This window comes from Homalodisca vitripennis, chromosome 4 (assembly GCF_021130785.1).
Source record: "Homalodisca vitripennis isolate AUS2020 chromosome 4, UT_GWSS_2.1, whole genome shotgun sequence".
Classification (NCBI taxonomy): domain Eukaryota; kingdom Metazoa; phylum Arthropoda; class Insecta; order Hemiptera; family Cicadellidae; genus Homalodisca; species Homalodisca vitripennis.
The window spans coordinates 15,034,127-15,061,090 of NC_060210.1; the positions used below are offsets into that span (position 1 = coordinate 15,034,127).

The following is a 26,964-nucleotide window of genomic DNA, read 5'->3' on the forward strand; positions in this document are numbered from 1 at the left end:
AATTTTCATTAATTACTTTACTTCTCTTTAATTACTATACTGTAAAAGAACTTATCTCTCTTTGTAAATGTGAAGATTCGTTGTATTCGATGTTAAAGCACAAAACCAATCCAATCTTAGCTGCAATCAAACAATTACCATAGCTATTCACGCAAATTTCCACAATTTATAGGATCAAAACTTTTTTCCCTTCTGTGTATTCACTTGGTCTATTTTATGTTTAAAGTTTGTTATTGACGATAGAATGTTTTCAAAGATAACAGGATTTCGGACATGTACCATTATTATATGTTACAAAAGGTATAACACAACGTTTCGAGGATTGGAATCTGTCCTCATCGTCAGGTGTGGGAGGTCTACTAAGATCGAATGTTCGGTTTTGTTACAAAAATGCCACACCGTTTAAACTGCCATGGTACCTTCAAACTTCGCCAGTAACTTTGAAAGCCTTTGGACTAGTTCTAATCGTATTTAGGAAGAACTGGGCATTTTTATCTAGTGCGATGAACCGTTGTTGGCGTTCTCTTCCACTCTTCGTGCGGAGAGAGGAAGCCAAGAACCTGACACCTGTGACGCATGTGAGTTACTTAGTGTCTTAGAAAGTAACCGTTCTTTCTCAGAAACACCAGTCGCTCTCAAGTTACCAATAAGCTGTTTTCCCCGAAGATGTGAAGCATATCGTGAACTTTTCCTCACAAAATACGGAACTTTTTCCTTCAAACTATCAATACGTTTCTCCTATCCGTTACTACTACAAAAGCTTTATGTAAATTCACCACCTGAAAGTTGTTTATTTATCAATAGAAAGCTGGTGTTCGGAGAAAAATAAGGCACATTACACATGTATTTTGCTAGCGTGATAATAATAGCTGGAAGACCTTGAAACAACCTTGAACTACTAGCACGATCACGATTTTACAGATAATGGTAACCCATTTGATAATGTATTTAATTGTGCATGTCCCAGTTTGGTCTTTTCTTTGGAATTAGTTTGTATAGTTAAGGAATTGTAAAATAACAACAAAAAAAGAGATATAATAAAAGTATACATTCTTGGCTTGAACGGCTTTTCTAATTAACGTTGGTGCAAATAATTATTTTATTTCAATGCGTTTGTGTGGAAGACCTTGAAACAACCTTGAACTACTAGCATGATCACGATTTTACAGATAATGGTAACCTATTTGATTATAATTGTACATGTGCTTCCGTACAGGTTGGTATTTTCTTTGGAATTAGTTTGTATGTTTACAGATTGGAAAATAGCAACTAAAAGTTACAAGAGAGAAAGAATAGAACTAAATAATATTCTAATTAATGATTATGAAAATACGAAACGTTATAAATAATTCATTACATTTTAACAGTAGCATTTGTGAAATACGTAACATTTTTTATGACATAAAACGTATTGTTTCAGCAGTTCTTGAAGACTTTTGATCCCATGCAAGGAAAAGGGTTAATTGAAAAACTGTAACTGTTGAAAATTAAAATACACGAGGATATTGCCAACTTATACATATGTAATAAATTGCGTACATGTAATAAAATACATATACATATGTATTATGTTTCAGTTTTCAAATACTATGCAGTTACGTAAATATAGATCAAAATAATGGATTATAAGTATTTTACATTTTTAAAACTGTTATACTGTCATAACACTATTAAATCTAAATATGAGATTGCTATCATACATAATTTGTAGAATGTGTCCATTAATTTGTATTAGTTGGGTAAATTGCGGTTGTATTCAGACTAAGTTAAATTACCTCAACTTAAAACTGCAATGTGTATAGTAATGTACGAAATTACACAACTACAATGTGTCTTTTATACTTACACATTATTATATTATCATTAATGAAGTACACAAATAAGCCCTTCTCCACGCAGCGGTTAGCTGTGGAGCATCCCAGAGAAAGAGATTTGATATTAAAATAATTATTATTTAATTGAGATAGATAGGCTATAAAGTCTTCTATACTAATCAGTGGCGTATATAGAAATTATTTTGGGCGCGACTAATTCACTGGGTAGTTTACGAAGCATAAAATACCCTCAAAAATAGAGGATCCGGAAATTTCCAACTGGAAATAATTCAGCTTTAAGTAAAACAGACTACTGGGCGCAATTTTAATGTATGTATTTCAAAATTGGGGGGGGGGGTGCGTGAGCCCCTTAAAGTTATTTATGCCCATATTACTCCTATTATATTACAGCACTCTGAAAATAATTATACAACTCATGCAAAAAAATGTTTATTCAATTTCCAATACTCTGCGAGATGCAAATATACGAATCTCGGTTTTTAAGACATCGGAATTCTGTGAATGACATAGACACTGAACCAAGGACGTAGCCAGCGAGGGAGTCCAAGTGGTCCGGACCCCCAATTTTTTATCTGTCAGATTACTTCTTTTAGTAAACGATTATTATTATTTAAATAATTCAGTATTACTGACATGTACTGCTGAAAGGTCGTCCTCAACATTGAAACGGAACAAAAAATTGTTAAGGATCAAAATGGGGAAAGAGCGGTTGACTGCACTTGCCTTACTTTCTGTTCAGTATGGGAAAATATCAGTCGTCTTGAACTCCCCCCCCCAACAATTTTTCTTGACTACGTTTTTGCACTGAACTACATTATTTTTATTACGCTTTCCTTGTTGCGCCGATTAAGAAAATATATACATACGTAAAGTGGCAGGAGTGAATTTCGGTTAAAAAGTGCATACTTTTGGTCATTACAATACTTTCGATCTAAGGTACACTTCCGTTGCCATAGTTGGGTTTGCCTTTTTGTCCCAGTCAAGAAAACATTATAAATACGTAGGTGTTAGTAGCCTACTTCCGTTATCAAAAACTTCCGGCTATTGTAATCTACTATCAATCTGAGGTATTCCCTATGCCATGGTTAAGTTTGTCTTGACTCTGTGAAGAAAATGCATACGTAGGTCTGAGAAACTTACTTCGGTCAAAAAACTTTTACTTAAGGGACATTACGTCTACCGGTTTGGTCTGGTTGATGTACAAACTTCCCACTGTTCTCGTTATAATCTAAAGTTTTGTGCGGACAATCCTACGCGAACATACATACTACAAACAAATTCTACTGTCTTCGTTTTGATTAACCAATTAGCAACATTTAGTCACAAAGCCAATATAGATAACAATAAAACCAATTTTCAACATATGAATGATTAAATGATCCAAGGAGACATAAACTATAATATGTTATATCATCTAGCAAAGCGAGCAAAGGAAACACAAAAAACACATCTGTAAAACATTGCATTGGGGATTTCCTGACACTCTCACCGAATTAGGAATTCATCAACAATAAATAACATGCCATATTGGTAGGTTTGAATTTGGATTCTAATCGTCTTTGAAAGATATCAATCTTTCTCTCTGTAGTCGTGTTTTTCCTTTCAGCTTTCGTCAGAAACCACTGGGGTTTCCTGGAGATTTGAATTGCTTCCACACTCGCCTTCGTAATAAGGATGGAGAAACCTCTGTAGTTAGCTACTGTGACTCACTGTATGTGGTTTAGTTGTGTCCACCAACACCAGACGGCACCACTACAGCTGAGTTGTGATTGGTCAGTTACACTCAAGGTCACGGTCCTGATCTACGTACAACTCTCAGCTGATCTATCATCTGTAGTTCAGTTGGTCAACAGACGTGCTTGTGGTACAGTTGTCGACCAGTACTCAACAATTAACGATGGCTCTCTCGTTCTTACAGTGTTATGCTGTCATCCTAGTCTTAGCTGTGAGTCTTTTAAGTTATTTTATTTACAGTTGTGTTGCTTTGGTAGTATTTACATACAATTTCAGTGTTGTCGTAAATGAAAATACTTGTTTGTGTAACATAAGATATATTACTCGATTTTAAAAGGAAGTTCATTATACCACTTTAAATATTTTCCATATAAATTTATAATTTTGTTTTTCTAAAGTAAAGAAACAATTGTTAAGTCTTAAAACAGTAAAGATGTACGTTTAGTTATCAATTAAATACACAGATTAAGGTACTTCCTAATCAGAGAAGGACAGAATAAAATTCTAGTTAATATACTAGTACAGTATTTTCGAAGTAAAAATATGTTTCATTAATGTTCTAGGTTATATTTTAATTACACAAATGTGTACTTAAAATTACAGTGATGTAAATTAATTCTTTGATAACGACGTACTGAAACGGCGGTGAATTATATTGCATAATTACGATTTAAAGTAAGGTACTTCTTAATCAGAGAGGGACACAATAAAAGTCTAGTTAATATGATAGTTCAGTACGTAAGAATCGTCAATACTTTAATCCTATAAACTAGAAAAACTTTGAATTATGCGAAATTTGGTATTTTTTAGCGCTTTCATTGTTAATACTGACTAAAGTTTGTGACCTACAACAAAATTTAGAAATTCAAATTGTATTAAATCTATGCCACGAGTCTATTATAATAAACTCCAGCCTACCCTTTGATTGGTTAAAAATGTTAAAATAAAGAAAAATATTTCTAAGTAATATCACCGTGAGGGGGAGTGCCTTTCTATGTAGTATTTACGTTGGTAATGTAACGAAGCAATATACCCTATTATGAAGTGATTTTGTACTTGTATTATTTGACGTTTCCAAAGATTTTCACTGTTCCAAAAATTTGGATCTTAGGCTGAAAACCATAAATTGGCCTCTTTTTCTAACTAAAAGTTAAGAATTTCTTCATAATTTAGATTTTCTTAGTAATCGTGTTTAGATTCTGGAGTAAACCGAGGTTATCTATTTTTAATAAGTTTGATAAATGGGTCAAATTACCGAACAAGACTTCACCAACGTCTGACACTGGCAAAGAATATCTTCATCGTGAGTGTGACCTTGTACTCTTCCCAGAATTGAGTACATTCTGACAACAATGATATTCTTTATTACTTCTAGTTTTATCATAAAGGTCCAAAGTCATTTTGTCTAAAGCAATCCAACAAATATATTTATCACCGAATGAAACTTAATAAACAAATTTTTGATAATTATTATTTATGCGTGGTGTTTAATAATATACGTGGCAGAAAATTACTAAGTTATTGGTGATAATCGAATGACATTTCTCGAATAATCTAAGTCTTTCAAGAAAATGAACTGTATGGACAACTGAATAAAAGACGTTTGATCACGACATAGAGTAATAATTGGTTTATTTTGATGCTAAAACCATACAGTTAACTGTATGGCTTGTATTGTATTGGCTTATATTGTAATAAGCCATGTGGAAAAATATTGTTTTTTACATAATTTATTTTGCTATTTAGTCTTCATGTTTTAACATTTAGCTTCCTTTACATTTTTAATAATATTACAACATGTGCAAATGATGCGAAAAAAATTTTTGATATTGTGCTCGAGTGATGTGTATACTATTCGATTAAAATTTAGAACCTTGCAAAATTTTTAATTTTTAATAAATACCATGGGATAAAAAATATAAACAATAAGACATTTCGTTTAGTAACATATTTCTTTCCAAGCAGTTTTTAATGTTTAAGCAGTTGAGTTTAAAATATTTTGAAATTTACATAGCGTATAGTAAAGGTTGATATAGAAGAATGAAAAATAAATGGATGGGTTTTAATCAATTGAAATATACAGGGTAATTCAAAACTAGACGGCAATCTCTCGGGAGCTTATTCTATAGCTCAAAACAAGTAAAAAAGTTCATATAACCATATGCCCGGAAACGCTTCGTTAGCGAGTTACGCCTAGCGAAAGATTTCGCCCGGATTTCAGAACCCTTGGTGAAGTCAGGCCGTATAAAAATGGTAAAGGTAGTTACAAAGATACAAATACGATTGTTTTTTATGTTTTTTATCTGACAAATTTATTAAAATTCGTCCCAGAGCTGTAAATGCAATACTTTCAGAGATATCTTACGTAAAACACAAGAATTGGTGCAAAGAAATAACACATTTTTTGTGTTTAACGTAAGATTACTTCCATAAATGTTAAATAAAGGTCATTTTTTTTCTTAAACAGATTTGTAGAAAATTAATTCTGAAAAGATTCATGTGAAGTACTTAGGAAAAAAATTAATAATAGGTATTGAAATTTAGCGTTATTTAAAAATAAAACAGACGCACAAAAATGCATATTCTTATCTGCATAAAATATTAACTAATGTTTAGGTTGTGAGTAACAGCTGATCATTTATTCTAGACTGAACATTAACATAAAATGTATTTACCTTTATAAAACTGTAATAATCACCTATAATAGTTGCTCAAAGTGTCCTCCGTTGTTAGCAATGCACGTTTTTCGCACGACGAATCCACTCTTTTCTAGCGCGTTTTCATAACGTTTGGAGCATTCTTTGATAGTTTCTGCCGCCTCTGTAATGCGATTACGTAACTCCTCTATGGTGTTAAACCGTTTAGAATAAACAATTGACTTCATCCATCCCATAAGAAAAAGTCTGCTGGCGTGAGGTCAGGAGAACGTGGTGGCCATTTTACTGGTCCATTTCGACCAATCCATTGTCTACCGTATGTATCATTTTAAATAGTTTTTCACATCATTAGAAAAATGTGGAGGTGCTCCGTCGTGCATAAACCATGCATTTATTCTGTTTTGAACAGGAATATCTTCCAAGAGGGTAGGCAGGTTTGTTCTTAAAAAAATTTAAGTACGCTACTCCATTAAGTCGATTAGGGAGGAAAAATGGACCAATCAAATTATCACCCAGAACACCAAGCCATACATTGACTGAAAAATGTATGTTGAAAATGCCTCGTCGCAGTTTCATGTGGGTTGTCGTACGCCCAAGTATGGGTATTACGAAAATTTACAATTCCATATCTAGTAAAACAGGATTCATCAGTAACGAGAATACGCCGAAGAAAATACTGATGTCGTAAACAATTTCTTCTTAACCAGCGGCAGAACATCTTCCGTTTATTAAGATCTTGCGTTATAAGTCTATGAACACGTGTTATATGGAATGGGTACAACTGTGCTTCATGAAGTGTCCGCCATACGCTTGACTGGCAAATATTTAACTGACGTGATAATCGTCTGGTGCTTGTGGTTGGTGATAATTCTACAGCATTTATTATTGCTTGGTTAATTATTATAGTTCCTTGCGCTAACGTTGACGACCAGTATCTATTCGCTTCGGTTTAAAGCTACCAGTTTCTCTAAGTCGTCTCTCCACAGCTTCAAATGTTTTGCGATCAGGTGTTCTTCGATGTGGAAAAGTATCACGATATTCCTGAACTGCAGCTAAACCATTCTTGTTAACTTTGCCGTAAATCAGTATTATGTCCGTATACTCTTCAAACGAATACATACCATTTACATTATCTGCCATTATTTACTAAGATAATTACATACACTTTTATAAAAATATTTAATAAAATATTTTAAAAATAAATATTTAATAAAATATTTTATACACTTGTATAAAATATTTCCAAATAATCACAGGGATCTCACAAAATACAATCTTCACACGCCACAATACAAAAACCTCCATAAAGGTTATTCAAATATTACTTCATGAACTTAATTGTTGATCAGCTGATATTGCCAACCTTTGCAAAGAAAATATGACGATAAAAAAGTGTTGAATAAATGATCAGCTGTTACTCGCAACCTAAACATTAGTTAATATTTTATGCAGGATAACAATTATGCATTTTTGTGCGTCTGTTTTTATTTTTAAAATAAAGCTAAATTTCAATACCTATTATTAATTTTTTTCCTAAGTAATTCACATGAATCTTTTCAGAATTAAATTTTCTACAAATCTGTTTAAGAAAAAAAAATGACCTTTATTTAACATTTTATGGAAGTAATCTTACGTTAAACACAAAAATGTGTTATTTCTTTGCACCAATTCTTGTGTTTTACGTAAGATATCTCTGAAAGTATTGCATTTACAGCTCTGGGACGAATTTTAATAAATTTGTCAGATATAGAAGAATGAAAAATAAATGGATGGGTTTTAATCAATTGAATCACCCTGTATATAGATATATTGTTATTCTTTTCATTATCAAAGGTTCTTTATGAGGAGTGAAGTTATTTCTTCAGTAATTTAGACTGTGCGCCAACCACAAATAATAATTTTTAGGCTTCCTATATATAGGACATAAATAAACAACCCAAACACACACACACACACACACACACACACACACACACACACACACACACACACACACATTGGTGTTACTTTTACACAAATAACAATATTTTACTCCAATATCAATCATTCCATCATATGAAAGGTAGATAATAATTTTGTTCCATGTTTCCCTGTATTCTATTGCGTTGTAAGTTTATTAGAGCTTGTTTTAATTTAGACATCTAGAGTACCAAAAATTTGTATTTTTCTCTATCGAAGGTAATGTAAAATACGCTCAAATTTACCCACACAAGTGAGATTTTCAATATTCAACACATTGTATGTGGATCACTGTTCCAGTTTATTGTTGTGGTTGGTAACACAAGGCACAAAGCACTGATATCACTAAAGGTTAATTTTATAATCTGAGGTCGGCGGACTCTGATTAGAGTTGGGTCGCCTTATAGAAGCATTGGTGTAAATAACCACAAGGCGGCGTGCTCGTGCCCTAGATTTACACGCTCAGTCTATTTACTGCCATCGAACACTTTATGCAGATTATATCAGGCTATCTTACTACAGATTGAAAAAGATTAAATCGAAACGCATGTGAGGTTCCGTTACTTTATTAATCCGAATTAATAAATTATAACACCATTAACTTTATTACTCTGAGTTATGTGTTTTGCTAACGCACAGCCTAATCCCATGGACGCATATGCAGCATTATTGAATTCGGTCTATATCAAGAATACAGAAGGTTCGTGCAAAATTTCAAACCTATAACTCAATTCATTTTCGAATTACCCGCGGATAGACAGACGAAAATCAGAAGACAGAAGAGAAATTTTGCAAGGCTCCGAGTGGCAATAGGCTTCGCTGACGCTCAGCTAATGACATCATTAACGTAATTGCTCATTGACCCTACAAATAAATATTGCACAGGATCTCAATTTCAAAACAAGTTTGGTGTTGATGTGTACTAGGATTGGATTTGCTAACACCAAAACCAAACACTACCCCGAAAGACAGTCAAATACTGTATTTAGCCTCAACCGAACTCAAAATGTTATAATCACGTGTAACATGTGTTGCAAATTTACCCAAATACTTAAAATTGTCATCATTTTCATTTATTTGAGCAATAAGCTAGTTCAAAATAATTCCAAATAAATATGCATACAAACTTATTTTGAATAGTAAAAGACCTTGTGAAAAATAAACAAAATATAATCAAAACATTTTGACAATGCATGTTGAGCATTAAAAGGTCTATTTTAAAGTGTTTATTATTCTTCAAAAACCACTGTGCTTTCAACATTAATTGAAAAATATATAATTTTAGAAAATTTCCTGTACAGTAGCGTGTATTAGGAACACTGATATTCTTTTTGCATTTAGGACAGTGTACAATTTTGAATGGCTCATTAAATTTTACGCCTCACAACCTGATGGTTCGCTTATAGCGAGAGATAACATTTTCCAGCGCCTAACCAAACGGGTTCATTCAAAATCGCCCACTTTCATTTCCGTTTAGGAGAGTTTTTGTTTGTTACTCATGAGATTTAGTAAAATAAGGACAATATAACCTGCAACTAACTTCGCAGCTCGATATTGTGTTAGCTGTAGTTATGGATAGTTAATTTTGAAGGAACTGCAATATCTGCAGGCAAGAACGTAGCCAGGAAAATATTTGGGAAGTGGGGGGGGGGGTGGGAAGAGGACTGATATTATCCCGCAGTGGACAGAAAGTAAGGTACCATCTTTAAGCAAGATCTTTAAGAAGTACATGTCAGTAATACTGAATTGTTTAAATATTAATAATCGTGCTAAAATGGAAAAAAGTAAAATCTGTGGGGTCCTGACCCCTTGGGCCCCCTCGAAGGCTACGTCCTTGTCTACAGGCAACTGTGCATGGTGAGTGGCTTTCTCAACACTCCATACAACGTAAATCTCTGGAACCTGAGGCTACAGACGGTATGATAAGCGATGTTTATCGTCTTGAGACGTGAGATCACACACAAGACCTCAGGATAGGTCGGTGAGCCACCCAAGACGCGTGAAAGACAGGTCGTCTTCGAGGAAGACTAGACTGTTTTAGAGTCGATGCCAAATTTATGCCTTGCTTTGCAGCTAAGAAAAAGGCCTAGCTATTTTAATATACAAATTTAATTTAAGTTAGGCTCGTTGACACAAAGGAATTGTATGAATAGGGTTTTAATGTTTGACTATACAAGATCTTTTTACGTACATTTTTGACTGTTGAGCAGAGTAAAAGGGGTACTTACTTAAGTATACAGGATACTCAGGATATCTTTTCCGGATACTCTGCCAGATATGAAGAGATTGTATGAATAGGTTTTAATGTTTGGCTCAGCCAGCCAAGTAAAAAGTACTGATCTGACTCTCTGCCAAGGAACACTCGCCACCACTACCAGGATGTTAGGGCCAGGACGTGCCATGGAGCCATAATGAAGTAGCCAATGCATCACACGTAATTACTGTTGTGGAGCTTATCAACAAAGTATCATCACGTCAACAAATCGTCTACAATTTACGACACCATTGTTGCCTGTTTCCTCATGACTTCCACGGACAGGCTTCCAACAAACAGGTTGTGCCGGTTGGTGACTGTGTCTGAGGTCATGGAAATTGCGCTCGCTTCTTTTTATCGGCGATTACTTTCAACAACAAAACATACGCTCTAAACAGAGCTACTTGTTATGTTTACCTATTCACAAAATCATTTTATTATCTTTATTAATTAACTGTTCTTCGCTTGAAGTTTATTTTTGACTGAAGGATTTGTTTATTTTAACCAAGTTTGTAATTATGTGTTAGGTTAGTTAGTTATTTACCTGAAGAAGAGATCAGATTGCAGATCTCGAAACGTAGTGTTACTGATGTTTGATAATTAATTGTATTTTTATATTTTTTAGTCCTTTAATATGTGTACGTACACTTGAATAGTTGGTCAGTTTTGAAGAGATTTTACAAATCTCTTTCAATATTCTAATTTATACCGTCTTAAAATTAGCAGCTATTTTTAGTGTTCAATATTAAATCTTGAAAGAGCTATGACTCATGCATAATTTCGTTTTATTAAAAATAGACTAAATGTAGAATATGTCCAGTCACTAAAAAGGTTTAGTGACAAGACTCGAATATGATAACAAGGCCAGTTACTGAAAAAGATATCATGAAATTATCTTTGGTATTTTCAAAATGGCGATTATTAAAACTTTTTAACTTTGAATATCTTAAGAACCTGCAATTTTTCTCAAGAATTACAAGAACAACAGTGTTTAGAGAATATTAACACAAGTCTAATGACACCAAATTTATTTAAATCTAATAATAAATAGCTTATTTAGAGTAGTTTTTCTGTGAAAACATATGGGCCACATTGAGAGCTGCCGTTTATTCAGTTCTTGTATTGTTGGCTATTCGCTGAGAACCTCAATGTGGGATATGTCTTGCTACAGTAAATTTGCTATAAATCAGTTATTTATTATTCGATTTAAATATTTTTGGTGTTATTAGATTTGTGATAAAATCCTCTAAAAACTTATTCTTACAATTCTTGAGAATCAATGCTGTTTTAAGATATTCTAGGTTTAAAAAATTTTAATGTCCGCCATTTTTAAACTACTAAATATAATTTATTTATATTTCTTTCAGTAACTGTCCTTATTATTACAAATATTTCAGCCATATTTGGTTGATTTAAATTTATTACTTTTGAAGATTTCTTTTGGTAAAAAAACACATAAAGAAAGATGAATGGGAAACTAAGCATCAGAGGCCCGTGATCATATGGTGAAATGTGTTTGTCTTGGCCTGAGCAATAACGTGGTATACCTTTGTGCAATGAGTTACGGGACACACTGTATGACAATGTATTTAGCAGTCACAATGCAAGTTTTGTCACGTGTTACAAAGTTTCTAAAAAAGGTTTTCCGTCTTCAAACGTTTCCAACATTGTACGTTTCGTAAATAAAAAAAGTAAAGAATGTCTTATTTTACCAGGCGAAGTTAGGGCTAAGAAGCCCTCTCTAACACTTAACCTGGACATAAATAACAAGGACATTCAATTCTTAAAATCTGTGTGTTTATAATATAATATAAATATGTTTATAAATCTATAAAATCGGTAGCTAAAACTTTATTTTGCCGCTAAACACGAACTTCCGGCAAAACTCCTTAAAGAGGTTTGATTCTCAGTGAATGGTCGGTATAAATCCATCCGATGGTGAAAGCAAACATCACTTATGGATGTGAAATTGTGCAAGTCACTCCTGATATGGTGCGATTTCACCATTTAGTCTGTCAGAAGTGAAAATACTCGTACGTACACCTCCACTAGTAAAAGCACTTTAAGGAGTCAATACATTTTATTTGATATTTCACAGTTGCTGGGCTGCATGGCTTTGAAATCAGACGAGAACTATTCTGTATTTCATGGCACCATGTTACCTATTTTTCGCCTGTGCAACTATGGAGGAAAAGAAGCTCCCTGAGAGAACACGGCTTTTTTACCTGGAAGTGGTTATGTATTCCTAGAATGAATGACAACGACTGCTGCACCAAGACCTTGACGTACGCAGTGTCCGCACGCGATCTAGCGGACGTGTGACCATAATCCATTAATTGTTGTGAACATGTACCACAACGCTTCAGATTGAACCTGCCTTAAGACTGCACTGGTTAGTAATTTCAACCATCTTTGAGTTAACTACCTGAAATGAGCAGAAATTCTTTAACAATGTAGATACGTCTTAAACCTAAACAATTGTTATGTTTTTTGCCACCCCTAAATAAGTAAATTACATCGGCTAAATTCAGTGACCAGCTTGGTAGTCATTCAGTTTCAATGTAGCGGCCGTTTGAACTTAACAAAAATTCCCAACTCCGGTATTTAGGAACCTCGGTGAAAAAATAACGTGTTTTGTATCGCCAACAGCTTTTTGAAATATTGAGTATATGTAAAGTCCATGAGAATAAGTTAATAATATTTCAGTTTTTTGCTCAACGTTTGTTAATGACGATGGGAGGTTTGAAAGGATAATGGGGTTTCGGGTCTACTTCTTCCAACTGAGCCAAAAGCACAGTTCACTAGTTCAAGTTGATTTTCAGTATTAGGAGATATACAGGAAATAATGAGATTGATACAAAAATCAGACCGTTATTTAGTAGTCATGCACCCTTAAGGGCCATAACTCACGTATATGGTGGTAGTTCACTGATTTTCCTTAATGATACAACGTTCTCCTCTCTCATATACAAAGATAGCATACCTTCCTGACCTTCACGCGTTCTCCGAATTGTCTCGTTCCAACTCTAGACAACATATAAATATAGCAGTGCGATCAAGACAAAGGAGGAGGAGGTTCTCGTGAGCGAACTACATGAGCTCTAGGATTGACATCACGTAGCAAGCTTTCAGTGAAGTCTTAAAAGATGAGCCAATTTCATTGACGTGGGGCTGTCTATTTTGTATACAAGGAAACACTAAATCTCTGTTGGAAGTTTGTTTTTGACGATGGAAGGAAACAGGATTTTCCTGGACATTTGCCATCGTTCAGTTATATAAGAAATCAGTAACACTACATTTCGATATATGCAATCTGATCTCTTCTTCAGGTAAATAACTAACCTAACACATGCAGACCTACTGTGACCTGTATTCTGTAGTTTCGTTTTAATAATTAGTGTTGTGTTTAGTTTTATATTAAATGCATGTTTTAGAGTTAGTGACGTTCACACACAACATAGTAGTTGTGATTCCTGACTTACGCAGGTCACAACGCCCTGGTACGATTTGTTTATTTTAACCTAGTTCGTAATTATGTTTTAGCTTAGTTATTTACCTGAAGAAGAGATCAGATTGCAGATCTCGAAACGTAGTGTTGCTGACTTTTTGTATCACTGAACGATGGCAAACACGAATTGTAGGATATTGTCATGGCTGATTTGTTTTAGACATTTGTTTCGACCCATGTTTAATTTGTGTACCCATTGTTTATCTTACCATCCATTTTGAAACTTTAATGTTTCAATTTTACCTACACTATAGGGAGAGGGGGAGGGGGAGGGAGAGGGAGAGAGAGAGGAGAGATGGTAAATCAGGGGCAAAAAGTTTCTCCGTCGAGAATGTCAAGTTCCTTGTTCCTTTCCTCCCTGTTACTTTTACCAAAGTACGGGGATTTCCACTGATTTTAGATTGTGTCTATAAAACTGGACTGACAATGACTCATCTCTGAGGTTGGTGTCTCTGTTGCACCACATCTGATGATGAGCGTTGGCGTCAGCCTACGAATAGATCCTTTTTTGCCAACGTGTGATTCACAAATAAAATCAAATTCTGTCTGGATGGTTGAAGTTCTTGAACATCTTCTGAGGGATGTGCAGAGCTCAACATTTGTTTTCTTCTCGAGGTTCTCCAGTGCTAAAATGGATAGTCACCTGAGTGATATCTCTGAGACCAAATTCCAAATAAGCACCTATTTTTGTTTAGGAGAAAACATTAAAACTATCTTTTAATAACAATGCAAGTTATTGCCATAGATTTTATCATATTGACATCATCATACACTTGTCTTTCACTGTTGAATATCGGTGTAATCAAACTTCTCGAGGTAAAGGAGCCTCTTTGTTCTTAGAGAGCAGATGATCCTCATGTCCACTGTTACTTCAGTAGCACTTCCTGTTTAAGAAGCTCACGCAGACTGTGCTGTGTGCGTCGAAGTGCTTTCATGTATCAAAAAATTCAAGATTGGACTTGTTTTGATGTAATTCTTTTTCTTTACATGTTCTCCCTACTTCCTAAGAAATTAAAGGTCCGCCCAGCCAGAGGTCCGTATGATCGGGCAAGACTATTTTCTGAAGAATGTTGCCAGATATTCCACAGATTCCACTGGGTACTGTCATTGGCGCTGCCTTTGCGTTTTCTGAGGAAGATTGCCAGATATTCCACAGATTCCGTTGGATACTTTCATTCACGCTGCCTTTGCGTTTTCTGAGGAAGATTGCCAGATATTCCACAGATTCCGTTGGATACTTTCATTCACGCTGCCTTTGCGTTTTCTGAGGAAGATTGCCAGATATTCCACAGATTCCGTTGGATACTTTCATTCACGCTGCCTTTGCGTTTTCTGAGGAAGATTGCCAGATATTCCACAGATTCCGTTGGATACTTTCATTCACGCTGCCTTTGCGTCTTCTGAGGAAGATTGCCAGATATTCCACAGATTCCGTTGGGTACTTTCATTCACGCTGCATTTGCGTTTTCTGAGGAAGATTGCCAGATATTCCACAGATTCCGTTGGATACTTTCATTCACGCTGCCTTTGCGTTTTCTGAGGAAGATTGCCAGATATTCCATAGATTCCGTTGGGTACTTTCATTCAGCCTTTGCGTTCAGCTATCCCAGTTTCGAAGAACACTGTATGTCATGTATGTCCAAGTATGTGAACTGTCTGTGCGAAATGTGAACTCGATATCTCTCAGATAGAGGCCGATACTATATTCATTAGCCAACGGGGGAAGACCTCTGACATCTTAGGGTGGGCCGAAATCAAATCAGAGAGCAAGAAGGGAAACAAGGTAGGAGATGGTTTCTCGATAGAAAAGAGTAGAACAAGGATGTTTATCTCCTACAGGAGACATGTTCAAGAAGAAGGAATCTCTTCGTCCAAAAACCAAGGTCAGACCCTGGTGTTCAGGGACTCTTTTAACTCCTAATTTCCCAGTATTCGTAAACCAAGGTGGTGTAAAACGACCTTGAGTTTTCCTCATAAGAACAGTGCAGTTTTACGCCCTTATCGTTATTGTAGCGTTATGGAAGAGAATATTTAAACAATGAAGTGTAACAAAGTTTGAGATTTTTTCTGAACAAGCCACAAAATTATCGAGAAAAACTAAAAAGCGATTGGATGCATATTATTTATATCTTTAAAACGGAAACATCTTCCATCACAAAATTAAGGGCAAGGTCACTCTACTATAGACGGTCTTTATATATGAAGTATGAAAATTATTTGCACACTAGTGATATCGCATCAGCTAGATAATTCTGGCTTTACTTTACCGGCCAATATCACTTATTGGTTGATCTACACTTCTGATAGATAAGGAATTCGCCGAATTCGAAGGTTTCCTCTTTCTCCCAAAATACTGTTATAAGTAAAGTTGATCTCTTTGGTTTTAACACTAATACATTACCTCCAACTAGCTCTAATTTGGATAGAGAAAAAAAACTAACTCCCTTTTCTGTTATAAATGTCCCTGAAAATACTTATATACATGATATATCCTGTTTTAAAGGTTCATTTTTAAAGGAAAATCTCAAGTTATTTATGTCCCCATTCTTTTCCGTCATCTAGTTCTGTATATCTATAGTAAACTGTGTAATAAATAACGAGTTTTCTCAAGCCATGTCTTTGTGTTTCAGGTGTTCCAACCAGCCTACTTACAGTCATTGACGTGAGTACTTTAATTATTATCATTAAGCTTGTTAAATTATATAACATTTAATGAGTTACTTCAGCTATTGATAGGCAGTGTGACTCAAAACTGATGTCAGCCAACAATCTGAGTTTTTGAAACAAAATTGCTATTTATTAACATAGTAATGTTGACGCTGCTTAATTCAAATTAGGATGAATCAGACTGATGTTCAGCTCCATTTCAACTTCCGCTTAGGTGCAGCGTCTAAAATGTAGCGTACCAAAGAGTGAATTTGGAGTCAACGTCCGTCTGAAGAGATAAAAAAAAACCGGTGACGAAGAAATTGAAAGCGAACTCTTTGTATGGTTTTGACATCACAGACACCTTTGCTACAAAAAATATATTTGAAGAGATGTTCTCATTTTCAGGAAGCTGAGCTGGGGACATTATATAAATAGGTACACCCGACCACTATGTCCTATACACCTCCTAGAGAAAATTCCTGGTGCACCACTGAGTTTTTGTGAAATTTTCTTTGGAAAATAAATTGTAACCCATGGTAATGTCAGTGGTGGTCAAAATGGAATGGTAGCCAAACGGGTCAAAAATTCCAAAGATAACATTTTTAGCTTGACTTATCTCAAACCAAGCTTCTGACACTTGATTGTTGTTTCAGCTTCTGCCAACAAGATACATAGGTTGAAAATGACTACCAGATGTAAGTCCAGGCTACGAAATTGAGCTTTTTCTTATGTCCTTAGCTCAAACAGTTGTATCACGAATTTATACGTTACTTCCTCCTTTTTTTAATTCGCTGCAACATTAAACGTTAGGTAATCCAACACTCTTATAAAACAGTCAAATTTTATTCATTTTCAGCAATGTTATTACAATTTTATGATTTTAAGGTGGTTTTGTTATACTTTCATGTACTTTTTATTATCGTTGTTGTTTTTTCATATTTTCTCATGAGAAGTATTGATCAACGAATGAACCCATTCTATCAAACTTCAATCATTAATTTATTTTCTTATTTGTGATATTAATATTTTCTTATTTATAACCTCTAAATTAATTATTACTGTATTTAATAAAATAAAATGTTGATGTTGTTGACAGGTCAGAAATGGGGGAAGAGACATTACAAGTAAACAGGGTCAGAAGAGAAGGTAACGCCTTTTTTTGCAATTTATTAAATATTAAATCATGAATTAATAGCAATTGGTTTAATGTACAACTCAACAAAACATATTCATATTGCAAGATTGTTTAGACTGGTTATTTGATCATAATGTGTTTAAGTTTTAAATAATTAAAACATTATATAGGGAGTTCCGAAATTACAGACACACAGAAAACCCTTTAAGCACAGATTCTAGGAGACTTAATATTAGTAGAAATAATTCCTCATATTTTTAAATGTCAGTTTCATAGTGACCCCTTTGGAGGTGCAACGTGTAGACCACCAAATTTCAATAATCATACTTTTTAAACAATAGCAATGTGTCTTGAAAAATTCTACGAATAATTTAATGAATCATTACTTGCAAAATTTAGACATCACTTTAGTCATGTTCTATTTAGATAAAACAAAATTCTTAAATTCAAGAATATTTTCAACACCAATTTAAATACGTACACCTAAGCCAGTTACATAATTAGAACAAGACATGAGGAAAGACTACACTATGAAATTTAGAGGATCAAAAAGAACATTTCCAAGCATTTTAGATATGAAAATAGAAAACAAAACAAAAATATGACATTAGATTCAAAATGTTAGAACGCTTTTACACCAAAGTTGTTAGTACTAAAACACTAGACACGTTTAACGTTTGAAGGACAAATAAGCCTTATTCTAATCCCAAATAATAATATTAATAGGGATACATTTATGTTACTATTCTTCCTCTAAACCAGATTTCTTTGGTTGGTGTAGATGTCCGAAATAATGTAATATGTAAGTCGTATTAAGTAAATACTATGTATTATAAATGGATTCCAATATAGGGGCAGCAGAGAGCTCTACAAAGTTATGGATAGCTTGTGAAGTTCTCTAGATCTTTGATGTATATGGTTTTAACATGTAAGTTCTCTGACATTTTAACTCATATGTGACTACAGTTCCAATATTAAGGCAGCAGGAAACTAAAAAGTTACATATGGCTTTTGAAGTTCTCTAGGTCTTTGATTTATATGAGTTAAACATGCAAGTTCTCTGCCATTGTAACTCATATGTGACTACAGTTCCAATATTAAGGCAGCAGGAAACTGTACAAAGTTACAGATGGCTTGTGAAGTTCTCTAGGTCTTTGATGTATATGAGTTAAACATGCAAGTTCTCTGCCATTGTAACTCATATGTGACCACAGTTCCAATATTAAGGACGCAGGAAACTGTACAAAGTTACATATGGCTTGTGAAGTTCTCTAGGTCTTTGATGTATATGAGTTAAACATGCAAGTTCTCTGCCATTGTAACTCATATGTGACCACAGTTCCAATATTAAGGACGCAGGAAACTGTACAAAGTTACATATGGCTTGTGAAGTTCTCTAGGTCTTTGATGTATATGAGTTAAACATGCAAGTTCTCTGCCATTGTAACTCATATGTGACCACAGTTCCAATATTAAGGACGCAGGAAACTGTACAAAGTTACATATGGCTTGTGAAGTTCTCTAGGTCTTTGATGTATATGAGTTAAACATGCAAGTTCTCTGCCATTGTAACTCATATGTGACCACAGTTCCAATATTAAGGACGCAGGAAACTGTACAAAGTTACATATGGCTTGTGAAGTTCTCTAGGTCTTTGATGTATATGAGTTAAACATGCAAGTTCTCTGCCATTGTAACTCATATGTGACCACAGTTCCAATATTAAGGCAGCAGGAAACTACAAAAATTACAGATGGCTTTTGAAGTTCTCTAGGTCTTTGATGTATATGAGTTAAACATGCAAGTTCTCTGCCATTGTAACTCATATGTGACTACAGTTCCAATATTAAGGCAGCAGGAAACTGTACAAAGTTACAGATGGCTTGTGAAGTTCTCTAGGTCTTTGATGTATATGAGTTAAACATGCAAGTTCTCTGCCATTGTAACTCATATGTGACCACAGTTCCAATATTAAGGCAGCAGGAAACTGTACAAAGTTACGGATAGCTTGTGAAGTTCTCTAGGTCTTTGATGTATATGAGTTAAACATGCAAGTTCTCTGACATTGTAACTCATATGTGACCACAGTTCCAATATACAAAATGCAGGGTAGCAGGGAACTCTTGAAACTTGCCGGTAGCTCTTAAACTCCTCTAGGTCAACAATAATAGTTTAATTTGGGCACTTTTACTGTACAACTCATTAAGAATAGTCATGTAAGAATAACAACTAATACCGTACATCATAGTCTTTTGAAGAGATAACTTTAAACACAAGTTATTTTGTTATTTTAATTTGTTTATTTTTCTTTTATTCAGCTGCTGTTGGTATTGTCGATCCAAAAACCCTAACCATAAACCCCACGCCATGCCCTGATGGTCAAGATTTCTGTGAAACTGCAGACGACTACCCCACGTAAGGAAATTGAACACTCCTTTCTACAGCTTATGCTATTACATTAAAAGAACTATGAAACTAAATATCACTTTTAAAAACCCCCTAGTTATGAAGAGCAACAATAGCCGGCTTTTTTGTCTCTGCTTAAAATGCTTTTACTCAAAGTTGTGTATTGTTTAAATAAAATAATTTGACTAATGTTCAGTTTCAGTAATCGAAATTGAAATTATTACTTGTAACAAACGTAGCAAAACTATAGGCAGAAAAGATAGATTCCATTATTTTGTGCGTGTTTTTTAAAAGTTTAACTCGTTTTTCAGAAGCCACATCAATGAAATGATAAAGAAACAACCCAAGTTCATCCTGGATCATTTTTATACTGAGGTAATGTATGGCAGTTCAATCTAATCTGTGAACGTTAACAAGTCTTAAATAGTGTTATATTAGTTTGAGACAATCTAGATACAAAATTGAGACTGTTCAATCACAACAAACCCTGAATTGCCTATGTGAAAGGAGTCAGCTTTCATTTTTTTTTATTTATTATATGAAATATCACACAAAACAGTGTATTTTTAAACCCGACCTATTTTTATTATGATTAAATCAATGAGATTTAAAGAAATGTTCAGAATAAAATATAAGTATATCTTGAATTTTAAAAATATACATGTAAATTACTAAAACATAAAATTTGAAAACCTCCCCTCCATTATTATTATGGTCTGTAGCACAAAAAAGCTAACATACATAGTTTCACCCAAACCAAGCCAAAAATCCAACTAAAATAGTGTCACCTCAAATAAAAACACATTTTTTATTTGAGGTCCATTGTCATTCTTTGGAGAGAGGGTTGAAAATTTGATAGCAGCTCTTGTGTAGATAATTATCACTTAGATCTCAATAACTTTATAACTTCAATTCATTAAAGTGGAGGCAAAGGTTTATCCTATTCAAGACTAAGATGTCCTCGTGATGATGCAAAATTAAACAATTGAGTTGCTCGCTCCCCGTGGGGCACATACCATTGTTGCCTTACTGTTACCATTGTTGTCATTCTTTACAAAAAATGTTGCCAAACTGCTTTTTCGTTATTAGCTTCAATTTTGCCTGCGCGGCTTCTTATTCTTCTGCCACGATTTTGTTTAAAGTTATCTACAACATTATCAGTTAACCTGATGTACCTTTTTATCACTATTCAATGGTAATTTGTTTTCTGTAACCATTGTTTCAAACGCTGAGACGTAAGCTTAAGTGGTTATAAACACGGTTTACACTTTCAACTTTTATAATTTGTACATCATCACGTATATGTTTGTGTTCAAGAAAAGTGTTGTAAGACTTGTTATCTCTATTTCCTAGAAATAAGGTTTCACCAAACTCTTGGAATATTTTCATCTCCCTTTTGGAAACTAAGTAATTTGTAGTTGGCAAATTAATTTACTCATTTTTAAGCTTACAAGTTGAGCTATGTTAATTAAAAAAGTATTTTTTAGTTTAGAATCCTAACTTTCCTCTCATTTATATATGTTATACATTAATTTATTTTAAAACAGAACGTAGTATTTTTCAGACTCTTATCCCACAATCTAAATACAGTCCTAGAAATCAAAATAAATTAAATAACCCTTACCACACTACATATTTTTTTAAATCACACTTAGTATAATGCCATAGCATTATCAATACCCTATATGACTTTTTAAATTAGAAGTAGATCTAGATAGTTTTAAAAGCAAGCTTAAGGTATGTTTAATAGAAAAATGTTTTTTTTCTGTACAGGACTATGTCATATACCATGTTAGTTATTACTAAGTTAAATATTATTTTTCGATGGTTATTTTGACGCATGCATTTATTTATGTTTCATGGCAAAATATAATTTTTGCCATGAATTATTGCTTTCCTTTTGCTAAAAACTGTGGATATCAATACAAACGCAGTGTTACATTGTGAAACAAAGTAATAAAAAAGAAAACAAAATTGTCCGTAATAGATTCCAAAGTTGCTGCACAACTAATAATAGAAAAAGAAGTATTTTGTGGCAGAGTCCGTTTTATTTTAATAAATCAAAAGGACATATTTTAATATGTCTAAAATGAAAATGTCACAGTATATAAGGTTATATGACTATTGACAGAAATCATATTCACTGCCAAGATTGCACATGCAAAACCCAAGTATATATTTGTGCAAATATTATATTGTTAATACAGCGATATAAATTTACTAATAAATAATAATAAATATTACTTATAAAAACTATACACGTTAAAGCAGACCTTTAATTTGATAAAGCAGAGAAGGACAATGGTACTATTAAATAATACAATCTAATTTTATGAATGAACCTCAGTGAAAGTAATCTGTCTGAATTTGATCACATCATCCATACTCCCACTCTAAGTAAAGTAGAATGAACCAGTAGTGCAAAGAAACATCCTCTGTTCACTGAGAAAGCCAATTAAATCATTTTTAATGAATGCCCTACTTATTTCAATAGATGAAAATCGTTGTAGAATCTTGATCATAATGACATACATCTAAATGTCTAAAATTTTAAATTGTATGTGCTTTTATGATCTTATGTATGGTGTTTTTTGTTCTAGACGGAGGATTACGATGTCAATAAGTTCAATCCATCAATCGCAGGCGAAACTCCACTTTGTGCTGCTTCAGTAAGTGATTACAAGTAATATACATTACTAGGGTTGCCATACAGTAGGGAGGAGATTGTAACTGAAGATCCTCCACCAAGTGGAGGGATCACCTCTATTTTTTAAATATTTTTAAAATTGTGTGCTAAAAAAATGGCATAGTACAGCAGGTACGGTAAGTTATCGCAAGATAACTTGAATCAAGCAATGGGAATCAAGGTGATGGGTTTATTTTCTATCAAATCAAGTAAGTTGTAAGTAGCATTAGTTCTTTTATTGGACTAGTATAAACTGTACAAATATACTGTATATGAAAAGTAGTTAATTCTGTTTGTTTATTCCTTTCAGAACAGAGTGGTTTACCCACAGAAAGGCAGAGCTAGAGACGGCACTTACGAGTTTATTGTCAACGACAACGACTACAAGCAGGGTGTACGGGTTGAAGCTTGCCTGTCACAGTAAGTTATTTACATTCAGTTTGGCATCTTATCAACTTACATGCTAGGAGAACACACCACGTTCGTGTGTGTCTGTGTTGGTTTAGAGCTCGCTTCATTCCCAAGAAAAGAAATTTTTACATCCCCCAGCAGACGAAATAGAAATTGTGTGAGTGTAAGCTTCAATGAAGTTCAGTCAAGTTCCAAAGTTGGATGTGCACCATCGTAGGTCTCATCCTTGTCTAGGTAGAAATGAAGTTTAATGTAAAATTTATATATATATATATATATATATATATATATATATATATATATATACATTAAATTGTATAAATGGCAATTGCCTTATTTAATTTCAATAACCATTGAATCGCAAAAAGTACTTGCTCCATTTTTTAAAATATTTATTTAATTAATATTAATTAATCCATAATTAATTAATATAAATAATTAAATATATAAAATTCTTCAACAAGATAAGTGCCACATGAAAAATTCACCCTTTCTTTCATTACGTTTCGTTTCATAGCAGTGTTTAAATAATAAAATTCTACTCACGAATTTACTAAAATATGATGTTTTTTGGTGGTGTTTGTTAGGCTACATGTGTTATTATTAAACATGTGCATTAGATATTATCTAATATGGCTGTAGTCATTTTTTTTATTTTTTTTTCATTTCTATCATGGTTACACATAAGACCAACGTAAAAGTGTTCACTAACGCTCAGCCAAATCCCATGGAATGCGATGCACGATAATCTAACTCTGTTTTGTCTGTATAGAAATGAAGCATCATGGGAAATGTTAAGTCTATAGGTCAGGTGAGGGATATAGAATCACCCACCCCCCCCAAAAAAAACCCCTAAAAATTAAAAATATCATACGTATAATAGCCATTTAAAATGTTTGAAACATAGGACTTAACTGTTTTACTGTGAATTAGGACTATTTAGTTTTACTTATATTTTTTATTTATACAGATTTATTCCATAGCCCAGAAATAATGCAGTTTTATGGGTTAAACGTTTATTTGTATTCATTGAGCACACAATCTGCCATACGATTATAGGAATTCCCTTTCAGAAAGAAATTTAATCAGGTGCACTAGATTCTATGGATGGTGGGGTTTGAAGAGCTGAAAGATTGACGGGGTTAAAAATAACTAGTTATTAATTTATCATGGGTTGTAGTTTTTTCACTTTACAATCCAATAACTAACTATTAGACGCCCAAATAATAGTCTTGTCAGTGTCAGTCAAAGAGATGAAAAGACGCTGATTTAACTTTTTCTATTCACATGTCTGACAGTATTTTTAATTGTATCAGCTAAGTACAATATGATCTGTAAAAAAATTCATTTTAAATAATTTTCCTACCCTACCATTTTCATTTCCATCACTTCCTTTCGATCCCTCTATGCCAATGGCACAGTGTATCGGGTAACCATATCAAGCAACGCCGAGCGTGGCTGCTTGGATGGGTGACCCTGTCCTTGTAAGTAGCCCGCTTGCCCGGCCGTTGGTGGTGGTTCGGAAGTCACCTTTAAAACCGTTGGTCCTCAGGTTGTGTTAGAGAGATCTTTACTATACTTTATTAATTTTGCAGAAAGCTAAGATCTATAATTATGCAATGTGAATTGGCTTTTGGCTCTTAGACCATAAGATATCCAAAGGAATCTCGTCAACCTGGAACTTAAATTTCTCTATAAAATTGGTCATGAATGATGTGAATTCTGCTCGAGAGGCAACCATTATCCAAGTAATTGAAAAACAAAGTGGCTGAATAATTCTTCTTGTTCAAAAGCTATTCAAGGATATTTTTAACTCATCCGTGTGTTCCAGGAGTAACAACAACCAATGCAACATCCCCGGAAGTCTGTCACTAGGCTACACCTCGTACTGTGTACAGAAACACATCCAACGCACCATGGTGGTGGTGGACAAGTCGTCTCCAGGACTGTCAGGCTTTCTCACCAAACCCTTCGAGTTCCCTTCTTGTTGTTCTTGCGTAGTTGTGATGAACAGCAACGCAGAACGGTTCGGCATCAGCCCTGTTGGGTCCGGTCCCATCAACACCACTGCTGCCAACACACGCACCTAAACATCCCAATCTACCCGGTGTTGGAGATAGATGGAATGATCGAGTCTTGAAAGTTCTGTTGAATCGTAATATAAGAATCACTTAACAATTTTAAATCTGAATGAAGCATACCTTAAGGTATGTGACATTGTACTAAAGAACATTTAATTGAAGCAATTGAAGTCTAATTCCCATTGTTCAGAGTCCTGTGTGTATAAGGGATTTCAATTTGATGATAAAATGTATCATGAAATATTTTTATTAAAGGAATTGATGGTGACTTTTATATATATATTAAAAAAATATATAACATGGATGAGCGGTCTACGATGGACTTTGGATCTGAGTTAGAGATAACACAGGTTCTAATCTTATCTGTGACCGTTGCACTTTTTATCAGTACCACCGACCTTATCGACTCTGCCCCTTGAGCTACTGACCCATGAGCACGGGCAGAATAAAGCTTAAAAGGACATCGGCCTTTTTTAAATATGTAAAACCAAAATTGGTAAACTCTTTATACATTTTCGTACATCTCGGCGTACTTCTTCAGGCGTAACATTGAATATTAAACATCGCATATTCCAGGAAACACAATCAGGACAAAATTGAAACCTAATATTAGTTGTGAGGTATTTTTCACAGTTTTATTATTCAATTTCAGTTCTTTTTATTGTTTATACTTCTAGTTAGTTTAGTGATTCAATTTTGTAAATATTTATATAATGTTCGATGTTACGTCTGAAGAAGTACGCTGAGATGACGAAAATGTATAAGGAGTTTACCAATATTTGGTTTTTTTATTTTTGAATGAAGCGAATTCATGTACTGTAGATATATATATTGAGAATCTTTGACCCACCGCCTGTCTCTTTATCCATCCAAAGAACTAATGAAGGACATTATTAATCCATTCTACTAATTTATCAGATTAATTTACTATATTCTTGGGCATAAAGTCTAAAAGCCTACTTTGAAGTAATTGATTTACCTGCTTAAAGCAGTATATATATTTAGTAATTATTATCTTTACTGTAATCAAGTAAACAATAATTACATCTTAAATAACTGTGCCATGGGCTCACCATTACTTCTTTAAAACCTCGTTATCGTTTGTGAATTTCCTGATTTCATATCACAATATTGAAACATCACATTAGACTTTAAATACTGTTTCCTTGCATTAAACAAAACTAAAATTTTAGAATACAAATGTTATAAGTCTAATTTTTTAAATAAAACGAACGTTTTAAAACTATTTTGATTAAAGTAGAAACAGTATGGATCAGTCAATGAATTCCTTCCTTGAACTTCTTTCTTTCTTTTTTTTAATTCGTAAGCTAAGCGATTTAACAGTTGATTCTGAATCTCTCTATTAATGTGTTTATTTTTAAAGACTGCTTGTGTTTTATGGATTGATTCCTATATCTTTATATTCAAATGCCTATTAGTTTAAGTAATTTATTGTATTTTTGTTTATATAGACTTGTAAATAAAGAAAATTTGATTAATGTGTCATATCTTATTGTTCTGTATCTAAACTGCAATATACCTCCTTGTTTTGAAAGCTACTGTATTTGACATACAAAAATAGAATATCATTCCCCTACTGTTCCTTCAATTTATTTGATCAGTTTTAATTTAGATATTTCGAATTATTT

At 33.7% G+C, this 26,964-nt stretch overlaps 1 protein-coding gene across 1 annotated transcript; it reads left to right on the top strand.

Annotated features, from left to right (window-relative positions):
- Positions 1-3,631: 3,631 nt before the first annotated feature.
- On the top strand, positions 3,632-26,823 carry LOC124358971 (protein spaetzle-like). The gene is made up of 8 exons (XM_046811259.1): positions 3,632-3,780; positions 16,578-16,609; positions 17,693-17,742; positions 20,050-20,146; positions 20,449-20,512; positions 22,738-22,806; positions 23,134-23,243; positions 25,066-26,823. Exons 1-8 carry the CDS (start codon positions 3,733-3,735, stop codon positions 25,322-25,324), a joined length of 729 nt encoding a protein of 242 aa, XP_046667215.1. The 5' UTR covers positions 3,632-3,732; the 3' UTR covers positions 25,325-26,823.
- The last annotated feature ends 141 nt before the right edge of the window (positions 26,824-26,964 follow it).

Coding starts and splice junctions, on each gene's coding strand:
- LOC124358971 (XM_046811259.1), top strand. CDS start 3,733: ATGGCTCTCTCGTTCTTACAGTGTTATGCTGTCATCCTAGTCTTAGCT. Junction 20,147..20,448: donor ACTGCAGACGACTACCCCAC/GTAAGGAAATTG, acceptor CTCGTTTTTCAG/AAGCCACATCAATGAAATGA. Junction 20,513..22,737: donor TGGATCATTTTTATACTGAG/GTAATGTATGGC, acceptor TTTTTGTTCTAG/ACGGAGGATTACGATGTCAA.